The sequence below is a fragment of the Alexandromys fortis genome, unplaced genomic scaffold (assembly GCF_014885135.2).
Source record: "Alexandromys fortis isolate MF-2015 unplaced genomic scaffold, M_Fortis_MF-2015_v1.1 scaffold_264, whole genome shotgun sequence".
NCBI lineage: Eukaryota > Metazoa > Chordata > Mammalia > Rodentia > Cricetidae > Alexandromys > Alexandromys fortis.
In genome coordinates this window covers 922,917-941,866 of record NW_026068140.1, presented here as the reverse complement: position 1 = coordinate 941,866, position 18,950 = coordinate 922,917, and the positions used below count along the sequence as shown (strand labels likewise).

Sequence of the window (18,950 nt, the reverse complement as noted above, 5' to 3'; positions counted from 1 at the left end):
GAGGGCATCAGGTCCTTGGAGAAATAAGTAAGTAAGTAAATAAATAAGATCCATTTTCTCCCCCCTCCCCCCTGCAAGGGGGTGCAGGGAGGGGCAGAGGAGCAGCGTGGGGGCTTTTCACTGTGACTGGGCATTAGAGGACTAGAAAAGGCTTCTATGTGAATTTAGGAGTTTGAAACTTTTGGAGGTTATTTATGTGAATGGCCTGAAGGCAAGCCCGTGAGTGGCTCTTGGGGGACCACGTGATGTCATTAAACCAAGTTTTATGGTGTAGGGAGAGCTGACAAACCCACAATATATTTACATCATATATAATCTTAACTGTCCAGCCATGCAGCTGCTGGGGAGGTTTAATGCTAGGACAGAGGGCCTGGCAGTTAGAGGGGATCACGGCGCTGGGGATGATGGTGAGAGGTTACATCTTCGCAATGAATCCCTGGCGATCTCTGTAAGTTGATTCTCTCCCCCCTTTCTCTCTTTCAGGCCCTTTCTCTCATTTACTTAACTCCCTCCCCAGTTTGAAAGAAGAGGATTCTCACCCATTAAGGGGAGAAAGAAAAAGGCCTCCTTAGACTTCCCCAGGGCTGGGTGGGAGAATAAGGGGAGATTCTGGAGTGCAGGAAGATGGAGGACCTTTTCTCCCTAGACCAGGTCTCCCGTCTGCATCCTTCAGTTGGCCCTAAACATGAAGGCAAAGTGCCTCTGGGGCCCCCTGTTCCACAGAGAGGCCATGAGCCAAGGGTATACGCAGGGTAAAAAGTTGGGGAGGAAGACAGGGAAGGACAGCTTTGTGGTTTCTGAACCCACAGACTGCTGCTTGTACTGATCTCAATGTCTCAGCACTAGGCTTGGGTGGGCAATTACCCCAGCCTCCAGAGTCCAGGACCTGGGTGTGTCTGGGGCCTAGAAGGCTCATGTCTTCTTCCCCCAGTCCTAGCTACTAGGTCCCTCCAGCATTCCCAGCCTTGCCTAGGTGAAGCCAGGCCCTGGAGACCTAGAGGTTTCTGGTTGGTGTGCAGCAGATGTGTGTTGGATGTGGTTAAGCATGGTGGAGACAACTTATTTGCTAGACTCTGGAAACCTCCTACCTGCGTGGGGGTGGAGGGAGAAGAGGATGTGGCTTCCTAGGAATGGAACTAACAGGATCCTTATTGTGCAAGGCACCCTGGGGCTCCCTTCAGGTGTCTATCAAGGAGTACCAAAGGAAGCAGAGCAGAGGACATATGCCCACCACACCTGTGAGGTTCACCTCCCTGGGTGTGGGTAGGTTAATCCACAAAAGTGAGTGCTTGCTCACTGGCTAGGAATGAGGAAGGTTTACAAAGATTCACAAACACCAGAGGTCAGGGGAGCAGAGGGGGCAACCTTCCAGAAGAGAGACTGCAGTGGGAGAGAAGGGTCTGAGCAGCTGTGCAATGGGAAGGTTATGCATGCTGTGAGCACAGTCCAGGGTACCCTACAATACAGCAAGAATCACCTGAGCAGATCTGGGGAGAACAGAGGCCAAAAGGCAGGGGAGGCTCAGCCAAGCTCCAACTTTATGACATCCCATCTGGGCTTAAACTCTCAAGCATTAAAAGCTCAGGTTCCAGTGTGCAGGGCTCCTCTGATGCACTCTCTCAGGACCCCCCAACTTGCTGCCTCTACCCTCTTGCCCCAACTTCTCTGCTTTAGACTCTCCAGGAGAGCATTCAGGAAGCTTCCTCCTTAGACTCTGCCTGCCCTCTCCCACTCCTCTTCCATCGATTTGTGTTTTTGAGGGTTTCTGGAAATTTACTGACCTAAACATCAGAAGATGGGAGTTTCCATCTCTTAGGGACTCTTTCCCACTTGAGCCTCCCCAGGGCCTTAGTGGAAAGCCAAGGGTCTTTAACCAAAAATTTAGTCTGTGTCAAAGCTGCACTCCCTTGTAACACTCCAGCACCCTCCCTGTCTCACCGTTCTCTTTCTCTCCTAGTAGAGGTTGAGGTGAAGGTGTCTCTGTGTTTTATGGATTTACACAGCGTCTCTTGGGGTCATTCAACACTTCTCTGCCCTCCTTTTGATCTTCAGGCTCAAAAGTTCCATTTCATTATCTTTACTTCTCTTTTTTACAATGGGACCTCTCTCCCTTCCCATGTTTTGCTTTGGTCAGGTCGATATAAGTACTGTGTGCCTGTGTGTGTGTGTGTGTGTGTGTGTGTGTGTGTGTGTGTGTGTGTTTGATGTTTTGCTGGTCTCACCTGGAAAGGGGCAAACACAAAAGGGATCTGAGATTCTTGGTTTTCCCACCCTCTTTTCTGGACGATTTTGAGATGGGGGGATGGGTAAACAATCAGGTGCCAAAGATGCCCTAGTCTACCCAAAAAGCTTTTAATTCTGTTCCTAGGTCTTTAATGCCCAAAAGGAGCAAAACAACCAATCAGCAAAGAATTTAGCAGAGTCACATGCTCCACCAACCAATCAGCAAAAAAGTGCTTGGATCAGGGTCTGGATCTGGTCCCTTCCCTTCCTCTTCCCCACTTCCTCTTCAGCAATGCCTTAAGGACCAGAGTGTTCAGAAGCCTGAGCTCAAGCATGGAGGGGAGGTGCTATAGGAAGCAGATTGCGGTCCCCAGTCCTTCAGTTTTAGAAGCTGTTCTAAGTAGTCTCTTGTATCCCTACTTTCTAATAAAGTTGTTTTTGGAGTTCCATCACAGTTTTTGGGGCATCTGAAAGCAGTCTTGTTAGCTGGTGTGACCCTGTTCGAGTCTCTGGCTTTCGGGAGGCAACTCTGAATTAGGCTACAGAGCAAATACGAGTGGAAAGAATCCAATTCTGTGCTGCTTCCCACGTACTGGCCTTTCTTAGCTTTTGGAGTTTTCATCCTCCTGATAACCTCTTAGGGACAGGTAGGACAGTTAGAAGATTAACTTTCTGGAAATGCTCCAGGAACAATTAACTTTATCAGACTGCCTCAAGCAATGTGGTTGGACAAGGAAGCAAAAGTAGAGATGGTTTTTGAAGGTTACATTTGATACCTCTAGTTTGTTTAATGTTTTTAACCCAGTCGAGGAGAGTCTCTTTCTAAACAAGTGAGTGGACTCAAAGAATCTTCTTCCCCCATACTCAACAACTGGTGGGCTTGTGGAAGCCACTTTCCCTTCCTTTCTTTTTAACAAGATATAATAAACTTGACTGGAGCGTGAAGCTCAGTGGTAGAGCATTTGCTTAGCATACTTGAGACCTTGGGTTCAAAACATACATATGTTAATACATGTAATGATAAATTAGATGATTATCTTGTGTTTATGCTACCAGAAGACACAGTCGCTGACAGTGGGTGTGCGTGTACTTTGATATTGTATTTATGTGAATCAAACCAAGTAAGGAAATCAGAATAACTTGATCAACAATTCTGGATGGCATAGTGTGTGTATCCAAAGGAAATACTTACACTTGTGCATACTTGGACACTGGTATATCCAGCCTGGGCATTCTTTTCGTATCTCCTGGGTTTTGCTGGAGGTTAGTGAAATTCTTCTGCCTTCTCTTCATCTCTGATCTTCTGCATTCCATGAGCTAAAGGGTAAGAGCTCTCCCTGGGTCTCTAAGCCCTCTTCTTCAGGTATTATGGCTAGGAGTCAAGAGAGGATGCCCTGCCTAATTGTCTTCTGGGTAGGGTTGATTTGGAAATAATGCATAGGCTAAGGGGAGATTAGAGTGAGGAACCAGAAACAGAGACCTCTTCTTCAGTGTGGCCTTATCACACTGGGCTCCCCAGATCCCATGATAAGCCAGGAAAGACAGCAGACCTGCTTGGTCCTCACAGGCCCCAGAAAGAGAGATTTCTCAGTGACCCTTTCTTCTTCATGTCCAAGTATACTGTCTCTCTTAATCCTGTTAGAAGCTTTGGGATGTTTTTGAAGGGGAAAATGCTGAAGTATCTTTGCTTTAGTTTGATGTCTTTTTTATTTGTTGTGTTTGGTTTTGATCTGTGTCATTTTATGGGAGGACAGCACTGTCAGTCCCCTGAGCCTCCTCCAAAGTGCAACTGGAGCAGCTGAAGCCCTGAGAGAGTGAGAGGAATCTGTGATTATAATGCCAAGCTAGGGCTTTTGGGTTAGGACTCTAATAGATGTGATGTTAGAAAGCTAAGAAAGTCAAATCCCCCCTCCCAATTTTTCTAGGATCATTGCAACTCCTAGTGGTGTGCTTGCTCTGATAAAATCTCCCCGGGCTTCTTTGATGGAGTTTTAGGAGATAACTTCCCCCCCCCCCCAACTGCAGGTAGTGTGTAGCCAAGTATCATGTCAAAGTGATAGATCCCTTTGTTCTTGAGTCTCACAGGATTCTGGAACTCCTGTCCCACTCTTAAGTCTAAAGGAATAAAAAGCTAGGGGGAGATTCTCTCTCTCTCTCTCTCTCTCTCTCTCTCTCTCTCTCTCTCTCTGTGTGTGTGTGTCCACAATATAAAACTTAGGAAAGTTGGGCTAGAATATTTGTTTTGGACATTGCTCAGCCTCTCACTGACTGACCACCATTCAAAGTTATGGTCAAGTCACATAGAAGGTTCTAGGCACCCTGTGAGATAGTACAGGAAGGAGGCCTGTCTCTCTAGTTCTACCATGATATGAGAAAGATGGACAGTGAAATGGGTAGGATCAGTTCCCTGGGATACTTTCCTATGGCACCATAGGTCTCAGAGAGACAGAACAGACTAGCTTTGCCCTCTAGGGATCCTTACTTCTCTCACCACCTGTCCCTGAACACTAGGACACCTAAACACAGAAATATATGTATATATCCAATTATACTTTGACAGAGGTGAAAAGTTTGGTTGGACATAATAAACCAGCCTGCAGCCAATTTCCCAGTCCTTTCCTTTTCCATCTTCCTACTAGCCCAAGCTGGAAACCATTTGTCCACACCCCACCCCTCAAGCCCTCAACCTTTGACTTACTTTTCTTCCCCAGCTCTGGAAACTCAGACTTTAGAATAGCCCCTAATGGGTGGTAGCCGTGCTCTTGGTGACTCTCAGTATCTTGTTGTCCGAGATTGAATTTTGTGAAGATCCTGGGGCAGGGTGGAGAAGGGGGATAAAAAAAAAAAAAAAACAGACTCTTATGCCTTATGCCTTCTTCTCCAGGCTCAAAAGTTTCTTTGCTCAGACATTAAAGAAAACAAAAATTAAGAAAATGCTTCTTAAAAAAAAAAAAAAAAGAAAATGCTTCTTTAACTTTAAAAAGTTGACGTTCTAGTTGGAAAACTCTGTCTCTCTCTCTCTCTCTCTCTCTCTCTCTCTCTCTCTCTCTGTGTGTGTGTGTGTGTGTGTGTGTGTGTGTGTGTTATAAGGGGTCAGGTCCTTTACATTAGACTGTATATGTGTTCTCCTCCCCTGTGGAGGATGGGGGTGGCTAAGGTTTTATTGGGGGAGCCTTTCCTGTTGGGGGCAGAGTTGGGTCATAAACACCTAAGGAGGCTGTTTTGATCTCCTGAAATCTCAGGAAGCAGCGTCTAAAGTTTTGCTTTGTAAATCACTCTTCTCCCAAGAAGCCTGCTAGACCGGATTGCACTTCCCCAAGCCCACCTAAGGCCTCTCCTAACTTCCCTTCTCCAGTAAATGAAGAAGTAAAATGAAAGGACTTTCAGAGTCCCCCAAATCCTTTGCCTCCAAAAAGAAAAGGGTCAGTTAGTGATTTCTTCCCATCCCCAAGACACACAAAGTTTCAACTGTAAAAATCAAAACCTTCATTTCCTTTTTCCCCCCAATGCAAAACACAATCAGCAAGACTTTAATCACAAAAGAGCTAATTCCAAAGACAAACAGCTTCAGAGCCTGAAAGGCTCCTGTTGTCTCTTTACTTTGGCTGTAGGAGGCAGAGCTGGCGTGAGGCTTGTAGCAATTTCACCTGGCCCTGGATGGAGAGAGCTACCATGGAAGGTTGTGTTTCAGGGAGTTCACAGCTTTCACACAGATCTTTCCACCAAACTGAATACATTTGACCTTAATGGTTCTATTTTATGACGATAATCAATGACTCTTCAGGTATCAACTACACCCCAGCCTCCACAGTTCCCTTTTCTGAGCTGTGAGTCTACTGAGCTAAAGAAAAAGAACAGCCCTCCACCTCTCTCTTAAGTCTGGACAATATCTTGTTTTGTTTTGCCTTCCATAAAGACAGGGTTTTTCTGTGTAGCCCTGGCTGTCCTGGAAATCTCTCTGTAGATCAGGCTGGCCTTGAACTCAGAGATCTGCTGGTTTCTGTCTCCAGAGCACTGGGATTAAAGGTGTGCTGTAGGAGCAACATCTTATCTGGACACTCTAGACACTTTCAGAGTTTCAGGCATCCACTGCCAGTAAAATACTCTTACACATAGGAAATAAAGGCACACGTCACATAAATTCCTAGAGTCTTTTAATATTTACAAAGCTTTGCCCCCCATCCATTTCTCGGAGAAGTTTGGGCAGTATACCCCAAACCTATAAGCACCGGAGAAACCTCCTCATTCCTAGAACAGATACAGTGCAACTCATGCGTCTTCATGGAGAGCAGTGTGCTTCTAGAGCACACATGAAAATGCTCCTCTAGCTTCTTCTGTGTCTGTATCCGCATGTGTTTCACCTCCTTCTCCGCTCCACATTTGCATGCAGATTTAGAAATCCACAGTGAACCTAATGGTCTTCTGTCAGATTCTTGTGTGCATAAGGCCGATCTTTCTCTATAATAGTTGGAGGTGCGTGCTGGGATGTGTTAGCACAGTTCTCTAAACAGCGAAGTGACTTTTGCGAGTCTCTCCTCCTTAGAAAGAGTTGTGCATGTATGACTCAGTTTTTATTTTGAAATTTTTATCTAGAATTATTCAAAGTTCTTATCCAATAAAATAGCTACATATTGAAACTATGTATATGAAGTGTTTATAGGTGTTACCATATTTGTGCAAATTTAAAATATTTGTTTAGACATAGTTCCCACAATGCCTCTAGGTGTAAGGGCATAGATTTCCCCCTTAAAAAAGTTAACATTCTACAGCTGTCCGTTCCACCCCAAGCACCTGTGACCTATAAAAAGATATCTAGTGAGTAGCGGTGGGGACCCAGTATCACTAGAATGTGCTGCCTATTAAAGCAAATGATTTTATCCACTACCACCAAGATTTTCTCCAACTCTAGTTCAGCTGAGTCATGGGACTTGTGAAAACCCTGCAAGGGTATCATAGCCTCCTTCTAGTAGATTGTAGCTAGAACCTAAGATCCCAACTCTAGCTTCCCATCTTCAGTACCACCAGAGGCAGCAGCCCCGAAGAAATGCAGTGTAGTTCCTCTGTTCACAGGGGTGAAGGGTTTATAAGTGCACACACACACACACACACACACACACACACACACACACACGGTATTTGTAACTTGGAAGAAAAAGTGTTTAACTTCTAAATATTTTTGTAGATGCCCAAGTGATGCCAGGGTCACTATACAACCACAATCTCCCTTCCCGCGTTGTTCTTGGTACCCGGGGCCCAATTAAGCTGGCCGCCTAGGCGCGGCAGGCCGCTCTTATCGGCGGGATTGATGCCTTCTCAGCTCCTGTATATCATTTCCAAGATTTTTTCTGTCCAACTCCTCGGCTGCTTTGGCTTCTGCGGCTTTGACTAATGATTGCTACGGATGCCAACGTCTCCAGAATCCTAATAGCCAGGCAGACCGACTCTTATTTACCCAACGACGTTACTGTGCAGAAGGAATGGGGGTTGAGGAACTGGGGCATCTTAGGTCAGGGGGGCAAGGAAGAGGTTGTTATTAACCCAAGCTTCGCCGAACTTCCACAAGAGAGAGGCGATCCGACCCAGTCCTCTCTCTGTGGAAAAATTACACAGTATCAAAACAAAACAATAAAAAACCTTGCTTTTAGTGACTCATCAAAGAATGAACATGACTATGGGAGAGGAAGCAGAGAAGGTTTATTAGTTGTAAATAAGGAGATTGAGCAGAAGCCCAGCAGTTTGGGGAGGTTGAAAGTTTCTCCTTCCGGATGGGAAAAGGGAGCAAGAGGTCAGTAGGTTTCCTCCTCCGAAGAGGCAGAGTTCTTGACTCTAGTCCTCCACTTCCATCCCGACCCTAACGCACTCCTCTCTAATTTAACCCTACCCCCTTTCCCTTCCTTGCCTCACCTGTAACGCCTGCAGTGGAGGAGGCTGAACCGCGGTCCCGGGCTTGGGTGGCATCAGCCACCCGGAAAAGACGCTTCCTGCTTCTGGGATGGTCAAGTAAAGGGGCCTCCTGGCTGTGGGGTAACAATAGGATCCCATCGCCTTGATGCGTGTTGGGATCCGCAGCCAGTACCACAGGGCCTGCGGTCCCAAAGGCGCCTTGTAGTCGGATTTCCTTCCCTGGGTTGCTGGTTGTCCGCCAGCACTGAGCCCAGGTGTTCACCAGGCAAAGGGTCCCGAGCCCACATCCTGCTTCCTCCGGTCTCAGTCCAGATCTTTTTACACTTTCTTGGGGGTAGAAAAACAACCCACAAAGCCCGGCTCCCAGGCCAGGCGCCGGGGACAGCTCAAATGGGGAGGATCAGGATGGCGCAGCACAAAGTGACTCGGAGGCGGGTGGGCAGGATCACATCGTTGCAGCCTTGGCACGCCCGGGACCCTGTGGCCTGACCATTTCCTTAGAGTGTAAGGCGAGGCGACCTAGGGACCCCGAAACGCGCCCACGGCCGGCACTTCTCGGGAGGGCTCGGGAATGCGAAAAGGGAGCCCAAAGATTTAAACACTGGGAGTCAGAGTCGTCCCGAAGCAGCCCTAGAGAAAATCAATCATGTAATTAAAACAGGGAAGGGTGAGACTTGGGCCGGGGAGGTGAGGTGAGCGGGCCGGGGTTCTGTGGCCTGGGTGCGGAGGGCCGAGGTGGCGAGCGTGCGGGCGACTGGCCTGCCCGCCCGTGGCGCCCTGCCGCCGCGGGAAGTTCAGAGCTCCTTGCTACTGGTCCCAGCAGGGCTAGGAAGAGCAGCCTGGGACCCTTCCCAGGCCGATTTGGAGACGCCACAGCTCTTTCCCAGGCTTCCCTGTTTTTATGGGGTAAAGACGCCAAGTGGCAGTTGAGACTGCTTCCTGATCCCAGTGGATCCCACGGATCTGCCCAGGCAAGTTTGACAGAGAAGGGGGGGTGGCATCTAACTCCTTTGTGTTTAACCCGAAGCAGGGTGGTAGTCCCCCAGTTTGTCAGGCACCTATTTATCCCCTAACCCATGACCTACCTTTAGGATGACTCCGGACTGAAGCTTGGAAGGAGGCGGCAGGCCACGAGACTTTACTACAGGGGAGATTGGGGGCTGAGCACTGGGCCCCCTTGAGCAGGGCAAGAGAAGGAAAGGCACACAGAGGAGAGAATAAGGCGCGGGGAGTTCCTTTCCTTTCTGTAGAAAGAAGACGCACGATTGTTACTGAGGTTAATAAAGGCAATGATCTTCTGTGACTGGGTCAAGGACCGCACAACTGTGCAGTGCAGTTCCTTCTCACGGAGGATCTTTGAGGTGTCAGGAATTCCCCACCTTGGCTGTGGTTGGAAAGAATGAAATGAAGCCTTCCTTATCTTACTATGACCTCTCTTCTCCCATCTCTAAAGCACTCTAGAAAAAGAAATTCTTGTACTCTTCACCCTCAATTCCCTCTGCTTTTTCCAGCCCACTATTGCTGGTGTCTTTGGTCTTTCCTGGAGGAGTACCTTTCTTAGGAAGGAGTAGAGTTCTTTGAGCAATTATCCAACCAAGTTCCCAAGAGTCCTGCTGTGATCCAAGAGCAGACACAGGGTTCCCTTGCCCGTCATGAAATAGTCCCTCTAGCCTTAGCCTTTGCTTGTCTGCTTGTCTTGGTCCTGGATGCCTAATCTCGATGTGGCTCCAAGCTCTGAGGCCAAAAACAAACACATCAGAATATCTTGAACCGCCCCCAAAAGAGTTTCCTCAACTGTGGGAGTCACGGAGCCCTAATCTCTAGATCTTCTCAAGACACACTTAGTTTCCTTTGAAAGTTCTCTTAACAACAAAGTTCAGGTTTCCAACCTCCAACAAAGCAAAGTTCCTACATCCTTATGTCAGGGTTTACAAACGTATTTACAGGTCAGGTTTGCATCAGAGAGAAAGGGATACCTCAACACAAATCTTAATGGGAGACATAGTCCAGCAGCTTTGAAAGGGAGTGGGGTTCACCCAAGCTGGGATGAACAGAGGGTGGGGAAATTCAACCTCTAACTAAGAATTTCTCCAGCATAAAAATGAAGCATCAAATTCGTTAGCCCAGGGCCTTCATTTTCCCTTCCACATTATAACTAGTTATTGAACTCGCTGGAAGATCTAAAGGCCATTTGCGAAGAGACAAATTTCAATGGAGTTTCCCCATCAATAACCCCATGGCAGTGACCTATTGGAACAAGTCAAACACCAGAGGTGAAATGCAGGTCACTCTGTCTAACCAATATTAAAATGCGGCCACTTTTTAAAAAGCCACTTTAAACGAGATTTGAGGAAAATTGAATTCCAAAGAAGGCAAGACGGAGAGATCCACAAGAGCATCATGCCTGTGGTCTCCAAACAAACAAGAGAAATTCGTCTTTAATATTTTAAAGGAGGGAAATTAACATCTTACGATTCTCCCACCCCCCATGATTCCAGGAGGGGGGAAAGGTTGAGTATTTTCTAGTGACATGTCCAGGTTATTAAAATCATTTTAGACCAATTTATTACTTTTACTGACAAGAGATTTAAGGAAAAAAATCAATTAAGCATTTGCATATTCTTTTGCATACATTAGTCCTGCCTGGTGGCGTTAGGAAAGGAAAAAAACATACAAATACACATGTACACACACAGAGATACACAAAGGGAAGAATAGTATAAAATCTTGCTTTAGTTTGGGGTTTTCAAGTTGCCCTGGTTGCGGGGGGGGGGGTGAAAAAATTAAAATGAAATGAATTGTCTGATTGCATGCCATCTAGAAGTCAATTTATTTGAGAAAAAGAAAAGACACATGCTGTAATTTTTAATCCCTAAAGCAATAACAAAGCACATACATTAAAAACAACTGCAAACAACCTGTATTTCAGAGTGGGAAAGAGTGACCCTCATTTTCCTTCTCTTTACAGTTGAATCCTGAATTGTTTCTCTCATTATTTCATTTAATTAATTTATTTTTGTCCCTCAGAAAATCCAGAGAGTATGAGGTGGGATTTTTTTTTTTTACTGCAGCACAGAATCTGTGGAGCCACTAGGGTATCTCAGCCAGCATCTTGTTACTGGGGAGGGGAGGAATATGGGTTAGCCAACGGTCAGTATGGTAATCCAGGCACAATAAGGCCTCTCACAACAATGGACACATATTTTTCTTCAGTGGTGTCAGAAGGGAAGCGCTTTGTACTGAAACTGTTTCCGAAAGAGAAACCAGATCGAGATTTAGAAAGGAGATGGGGTCTGGGGCAGCATGCAGAGAGCACTGGACGCTGGCAAAGATGGTCAGAACCGAGCAAAGCAGAGGGCAGAGCCTTCGGGAGGCATGAGGCAAGAAAGGAAAGTACAAAATAAGACAAGCCCAAATACAAAAATTCATCACTGGGGAGTGCCTCTTTAGTACCCCCTCCCCCACTTCAGCCCCTGCTACAGGAAAAGATGCCCTGTTTGTGACAATGTTCAGGTAAACATGTATGGGTGTATGTTCCCATCTGGTAGTCAACTTCCTTTTCCTACACTACAGGAGCACCTAGAAAGTTTTTGCTTGTTGTTTGGTTTTATTTATTATTTTTTGTAAGTTATGCAGATGAGAGTGGACACATTTGGGGGTATTTCCTAGACTTTAATTTTTGTTTATTTATGCTGAACTAGCTGAGCAAACCCGGAATGGGAACTCCATTTATTAATGACTCTATAAAAGATATTTGATATTTTAACAAATATTAATAGCATGTATAGATATGTATTTGTTAACCATAAGAACCAAAAACAAACTTGGTATTAAGTTTGAGGCCTCTGCTCAAGGAGTCTCTTGGACTCACCTCTAGGAACTAAGGAGTCTGAGGAACGCTAGGGCATTGCCATGCTGGGTAATGCCTTGGGAAGGAGGCCTTAGTGAGTTCAAGAGGGTCAGGCACACAGAAAAGAGGGTTGGGGTGGGGCTGGGAAACCGGGGAGCAAGCAGACCCCTCACCTGTGTAAGAGAGTGGGGCTGAGTGAGGCAGCAAGGCAGGTGCAGACCTAGAAAGGGTGGAGGCTGAAAAAGCTCTTTAGTTTCCCTCCCCCTCCCCTCCCTGCCCCCCTGCTCTCTGGGGCTTTGGATTCCCTGATGGGACAATTGGGACTGCTGCTCTTTTCTTTACCAACTTCCAGCTACGTGTAGTTCAACGCCCGCCCCCCCCCACACACCAGCAACAAGAGAGAGAGAGAGACAGATAGTATAAAAGAAAGTTAAAATTTTCACACCACTCCCGGCCACCAACAACCACGGGGGCGGCTTTCTGGCACTCACGGCCTTGAGCTCCTCTTCCAAGCACACAGCCAGTCCTCATACCCAGGTTCAGGTCCAAGTAAGCAAGGCTTCTTCAGAAGCTTTGGGAGTTTGGGAGTCTCCAGTGAGAGATGACTCACCTCTAGGGAGTTCCCTTTCCCTCATCAGCTACTGGGGGGAGGAGGGGGTGTGCTAGGGGACAAGGTACCTACCCACGACTTAGAAGCACCAAGTCCTGGGAACCAAGCCCTAGCAGGCTCGGCTGGGACTGAGGCCCTAAGCATTGGAACCTGGAAGGCAGCCAAGGGCCCAGGCCCAATCTGTCTCTTTGGGCTTTGCTCGTGGCTCCTTCCCATTCCAGCCCTCAAAGCGAACCCTAATTTGGAAGTGGGGACCCTCTCACATATCCCAAAAGTGATGAAAAAAAAACGTTGGGAATCTCCTCTTTTCAGTATCTCTCTCATGGGGCTTTATTATTTTTTTCTCTTCCCCCTCCTCATTCCCTTAATTGCTGATGTTCTAATTAAATCCTCAAATAGTTGTTACGCTGTTTTAAAAGGTACTTATTCAAGTGTCAACCAGGCTGGGCTGGGAGGAGGCAGCACGGGCGGCGAATTAAAGGTAGATTGACTAATCACGGCTGCGATCATAATAATAAAATCAGAGGGGAAAAAATCACATTACGACTTTTTGTAGAAAGGAGGGAGCAGGCAGCCAGCGGCCGCCAGCTCTGTGCTTCCGACACAAAGAGTGCGGGCGATTCTGCGAGACTGATTTATGACGTTTTACAGCCCTATAAAAGCTGTAGCGTCGAGGCAAGCGCTCCTACCACCGCTGGCAGATTTAGTCTAATAAATAAAACATAAACAGTTAACTTTATGTGTCACTTTTATTGTTATCAAGTAAAATATAGCCGAGCCCCGGCAAGCTATGATTTTAAACTATAATTGTTATCAAGCACAACACGGGGACCTGGCTCCCTCCCTGGGCTTCCCCTCTGCTGCCCCCCACCAATTCTGAGTTCTAGAAGATCAGTTAATTGGAGTCCAATGATGAGGCCACTCCTAGCTGAGGAACCAGGGGCTGGAAGAAGAGCCCTTCCTTGTGTCCTCTCTCCTCTCCTCTGGCTCTGCCACCTCCCCTGAGGGTATTCTGTGGGTGGGTGACAGGAGGGTCAGGGTGAGAATCCTGCCCTGCCGCCCAAGCTCGGGGACTTCAACTTCTTTTTGGAAGGCAGCCTGGAGCTGGCCCTGGGGAATATGTGTTTACATGTAAACACATATGTTACATGGCTTTAGTCCCTGACTGGAAGCAAGCAGGCTCTACCCACACAGGCCTCCCTTGAGAGTAAGGAATGAAGGGGAAACTCTCAGGGCTTTAGTTGGGCCCCCGCTTCAGAACAGTGACTGCTGGAAGAGATCTCTCTCTCTCTCTCTCTCTCTCTCTCTCTCTCTCTCTTTCTCTTTTTTAATTTTTTTTTTTTTACCAGGGCTGTTCCGAGCCAGTCTGGGAGGTGCTGTGAGAAGGCCAGGGGACCGGAGTCACACATGAGCTACCAGCTACCAGTAGGAGATATCCTCTGCTCTGGGACCTGGGCCGGGAAGGACAGTGGGTAGCAGGGAGGTCAAGGTTTCTGAAATCTGCTTTTGCCAACCACTTCCTGTCTCTCTTCAGCGGGGGCTCAAGCCCTAGACCTCCAGAAATGACGTCAGGATCATTTGCTTCTCTCAGCCACAACCTGACTAGTACTGCTGGGACCCTGTCTCGAAGGTCCCTTGGCCAAGAGAGGGTTGGGTGAGTGTGTATTGGGGAGGAGAGCTGGACTTTAGGTTCCTTGGATGGCATGAGGTACCTCAGGCTTTCCAGCCTTCTAACCTCCGCCTGGGCCCCTCCCTAAGCAACCTCCTCTGAAACCTTCATTAAACTTCCTCTTCCCGCGAAAGAGGGGCGCTGCCCCATGACCTACACAGACTGCAAAACTATTGCCATAATGGAGACCACTGGAAAGGCCCTGGAGCCGAGGCCCACGGGGCGCACTGGAGGCCGGAGAAGAGACCCTGGGTCGGGGCTGAATCACAGCCTCCCGACAGCCCTCATGTCCAGGCATGGGAGCCGAGCTGGGAGCTTCCCATCTCTTATTGCAGGGGAGGATTGTCAGTCTGGCGGGGTGAGCACTGGTGAGCACCCCAGCTTCTGCCAACCATCCCCCACCCCCCACCCCCACACCAGCAGCAGCAGCACCACACACACAAAAAATTGGATACATTTTGAATAAAGCGATTCGGTTCCTTATCCGGGGACTGGGTTGCTCGGTGTGATTGGCCGGCGGAGTCACATGGTGAAAGTAACTTTACAGGGTCGCTAGCTAGTAGGAGGGCTTTATGGAGCAGAAAAACGACAAAGCGAGAAAAATTATTTTCCACTCCAGAAATTAATGATCATGAGCTCGTATTTGATGGACTCTAACTACATCGATCCGAAATTTCCTCCATGCGAAGAATATTCGCAAAATAGCTACATCCCTGAACACAGTCCGGAATATTACGGCCGGACCAGGGAATCGGGATTCCAGCATCACCACCAGGAGCTGTACCCACCACCGCCTCCGCGCCCTAGCTACCCAGAGCGTCAGTATAGCTGCACCAGTCTCCAGGGGCCGGGCAATTCGCGAGCCCACGGGCCGGCCCAAGCGGGCCACCACCACCCAGAGAAATCGCAGCCGCTCTGCGAGCCGGCGCCTCTCTCAGGCGCCTCTGCCTCCCCGTCCCCAGCCCCGCCAGCCTGCAGCCAGCCAACCCCCGACCATCCCTCCAGCGTCGCCAGCAAGCAGCCCATAGTCTACCCTTGGATGAAAAAAATTCACGTTAGCACGGGTAGGCAACTTTGCTTTTTGCCCCCTCCCCTCTTCCTGGCGCTCCCCACCCTCCCTGGCCCCCTCTGGCCCCGTCCTCCTTTCTCTCCTTCCCCCCCTCTCTCTCCAGGAGCGACTCTGGGTTAGCACAATTGAACTGGATTTACGAGCGAGAATGGGTAATTACATCCCCCATAAATTTTATGGCTTAGCTACTCTGGGCAGTCCGAGCCATGTGCTACGATCTGTTATGTATGTGTGAAAACTATGCTCGCTTTCTAAGGGCGCATAAATAATTCAGTGTCGTTACAATGAGGATTCCCCTCTTATTACACTACAAAGTCTCCAGCTTCCTTCAACTTCTTTATAACCCATTTAGCTTGATGACTTTATTTCCACCACTCCCTCCTGTTCCTCAAAGCTGAGGATGGGGTGAGGGTGGGGGCGGGGAGCTTGATGCCTCTGAACCCCACTATTTGCTTCCCCTCCCCCAGTGAACCCCAATTATAACGGAGGGGAGCCCAAGCGCTCGAGGACAGCCTACACCCGGCAGCAGGTCCTGGAATTAGAGAAAGAGTTTCATTACAACCGCTACCTGACCCGAAGGAGAAGGATCGAGATCGCCCATTCGCTGTGCCTCTCTGAGAGGCAGATTAAAATCTGGTTCCAAAACCGTCGCATGAAATGGAAGAAGGACCACCGACTCCCCAACACCAAAGTGAGGTCAGCGCCCCCGGCAGGCTCTGCGCCCAGCACCCTCCCGGCAGCCACCCCTGGTACTTCTGAAGACCACTCCCAGAGCACCACGCCGCCAGAGCAGCAACGGGCAGAGGACATTACCAGGTTATAAAACATAACTTACACCCCTGCCCCCACCCTGTGCTCCGAGACCCCCTCACACACAAATTGACTCTTATTTATAGAATTTAATATATATAAATATTGGTTCTTTTTTCTCTTCCTCCTGCCTCCTTGTCAATTCCAAACAAACAAAACAGATAAACAAGCCCCTTGCCCTTCTCTTTTCACTGTTAAGGACCCCTTTAAGCATGTGGTGTTATCTTAGCATGGTACCTGCTGGGTTTTGTTTTTGTTTTTTAAGGCCATGGGGGGGTATTTATTTTTTAAGAAAAAAGCTGCAAAAATTATATATTGCAAGGTGCGATGTTCTGGTTTGGGTGAGTTTCAGGGGAAACGAGAAAAAGAAAAAGGAAAGGGAGATTTTAAGTGGATTCTCATCTTCTCTCCTCCTCCTTCCCCCTCTTTCCTTAGGCCTTTTGCATTGAAAATGCACCAGGGGAGGTTAGTGAGGGGGAAGTCATTTTAAGGAGAACAAAGCTATGAAGTTCTTTTGTATTCTCGTGGGGGGGTGGGAGGAGGGGGGAGGACAGCAGACAAAGCTAAATGCATCTGGAGAGTCTCTGGGAGCTGTTCAGTTTGAGAAGCCAAAAGAAAATAAAAATGAACTTTGGGTTCAGAGAGACAGTCTGTAGGTAGATGCTCCCTACCCCATCGCGGTTATTGTGTTTTTGGACTGAATTCACTTGATTATTGTAAAACTTGCAATAAAGAATTTTAGTGTTGATGTGAAATACCCCATGATCAATAATAAACCAGTGGCTGTGAATTAGTTTTACGTCAATGTCTGATGGCTTCTTTTTAATCCCCCTCCTTCTGGCCTGGTGACATCTCACCTTCTCCAGTCTCTAAGTTCACTCTGAACAAATACACAAACCTTAACATTTGACCTCAGGTGTTCAGGCCTATTGAAAATCAGTCTGGGGTAAGGGATAAGGCAGACTGTGGAGGGTCCCACTGCTTCTTCTCTCCGACTTCTCAGAAAGACCAGGCCTTGCATCCTTAGTCCTTAGCGTGGAGCTGAGCATGGGGTGGGCATCCTCTCTTTCCCTTGGTTAGGTCCGGCTCCCTCTCTTTGACTTCCTTTTTTATTCCCCACCCTCCTTGTCCTTCAAGCCTGCCAAACCTGCAGACTAGAAGGCAAGTTTAGGGAAAGGGAGGGGAAAAAAGTTTTCCTCTTTCAAGACTTTTTGGGGTAAGACTTTGAGGATGATTTCCTTTCTTCAGTTACATTCTTCTAAATGGGTGAAGGGTTTAGAGCCACTGGTTCTGAAAATTGACCTGTCTGGATAGCATGTCTGTTTGTTTAGCCTTGGGGAAAAGGCTGAAGTGGAGGCCCAGAGGCCTGCAAAGGCCCTTGCATGGGTAGGCCTCAAAGGCTGATGCCTGGAGGTAGCTAGCAAAGGAAGGAAGGACTCTTCTGTTTTTCTGGAACTTCTGATTCTGATCTACCAGGTATTAGAGATTCAAGAACTACTCTCTTCCTATAATTTTCCGTGTCCTGGCAGAAGGGAGGCATCTGAACAAGGCTTTGAGGTTGTGGATAATAGAGTTTTCTCGTGTATGGGGAGATGGGGAGGTATACTACCAGAAAAACTATCAGGAATTATCCAAAGGACTAACTCAACCCAAAGGACCCCAGGTGAACCTATCCGGTCCTGGAGACTAGGCCTTAAGTTTAGCCTCCTCATTTTTCTTTCTTTCTTTCTTTCTTTCTTTCTTTCTTTCTTTCTTTCTTTCTTTCTTCTTCCTTCTTCTTCTTCTTCTTCTTCTTCTTCTTCTTCTTCTTCTTCTTCTTTTTTTTTTTTTTTGAGGGGAAGGAAAGAGGTGCGGAAAGCAGTTAGGAGCTTTCTCTTAGGCAATTTATCTAAACTTTGGGATGGAGGGCACTTAGGAATGGGAACCAGCCTGGAGAGGCTAACTGAACCTCCTTTCTCTACTCTGAATCCTGGAGTGAGAGGCAACAACAGACAGAGAAGACAAGTTGTGAAAATCTCCTGGATGTGTTTTAAATTTCTTTTCTCTTGAACCGCTTGCTGACTGATCCTGGGAGAAGAGGCTGTGCTGTTCTCTGGCATGTGGCTATGTGTTGGGAGTTCTGCTTAGTCCTTGAGGTCCTTCCTCAGTGGTGCTCTGGAGACAACAAAACATGCTGTCTGCAATGTGAGGAAGCAGAGCCAACAATTATCTGGAGTTATTTTATGTAATCAAGCAAACTAGTGACCTGATCTGACTGTAGCCCCAATCATCTCGAGGATAGTGCCATCCTAGGGCCGGGAGAGCCGCGTGTCTGCCAGGTAGGCCAGGTGTCTTTTGGAAAGGAGTGGGGTCACCTGCCTGGCTTTGAGCTTTGGCGAGTTTGGGAGAGGACTACCTCTGCATGTTGCTTCTGAAGTTTCTCCTAATGCTTTGCTTTCCGAAGGGCCACTCCTGAACACAGGGAAAGCAGCTTATGAAGGCTGGGACATCTGTTTCCCTTTCTTTGAGAGTTTCTGTTTTTTTTTTTTTTTTTCTTCTTGTGGCACACAATGTCATTATCTCTATCTCTTGATCTGGAAAGGATCCCAAATCCACGCATTCTTGACAAATGTAGCAAAATTAAAATATTTTGCACTTGGGTTTTTGAAGAGTTGGGCCTCTGACCTCCAGAAATGTCCCTCTTCTTCCTCCAAAGTTTTCCTTTGCCTGGGTCCTGGCCACCCAGAAAGCCTGTCGCCTAGCTGGGCAGGAGGGGAGCATGGGCTAACCTGGGTCTGGACTCCAAGCTCTAGCAACCCTGGTCTCGATGCTCCTG

The 18,950-nt window shown here is 47.7% G+C and overlaps 1 protein-coding gene across 3 annotated transcripts in view; it reads left to right on the top strand.

Moving 5' to 3' along the window:
* Hoxc4 (homeobox C4) overlaps positions 1-16,934 on the top strand; it is a 36,622-nt gene extending 19,688 nt beyond the window's left edge. Inside the window, exons 2-4 of one of the 3 annotated variants that reach the window (XM_050126695.1) lie at positions 13,937-14,012; positions 14,122-15,320; positions 15,793-16,934. In XM_050126695.1, the coding sequence (XP_049982652.1) occupies positions 14,882-15,320; positions 15,793-16,148 (795 nt within the window). In that variant the 5' untranslated portion in view covers positions 13,937-14,012; positions 14,122-14,881 and the 3' untranslated portion in view covers positions 16,149-16,934. Of the gene's footprint in view, positions 1-13,936; positions 15,321-15,792 lie in introns of all 3 variants that reach the window. The other 2 variants (XM_050126697.1, XM_050126696.1) reach the window with 2 other exon arrangements.
* The last annotated feature ends 2,016 nt before the right edge of the window (positions 16,935-18,950 follow it).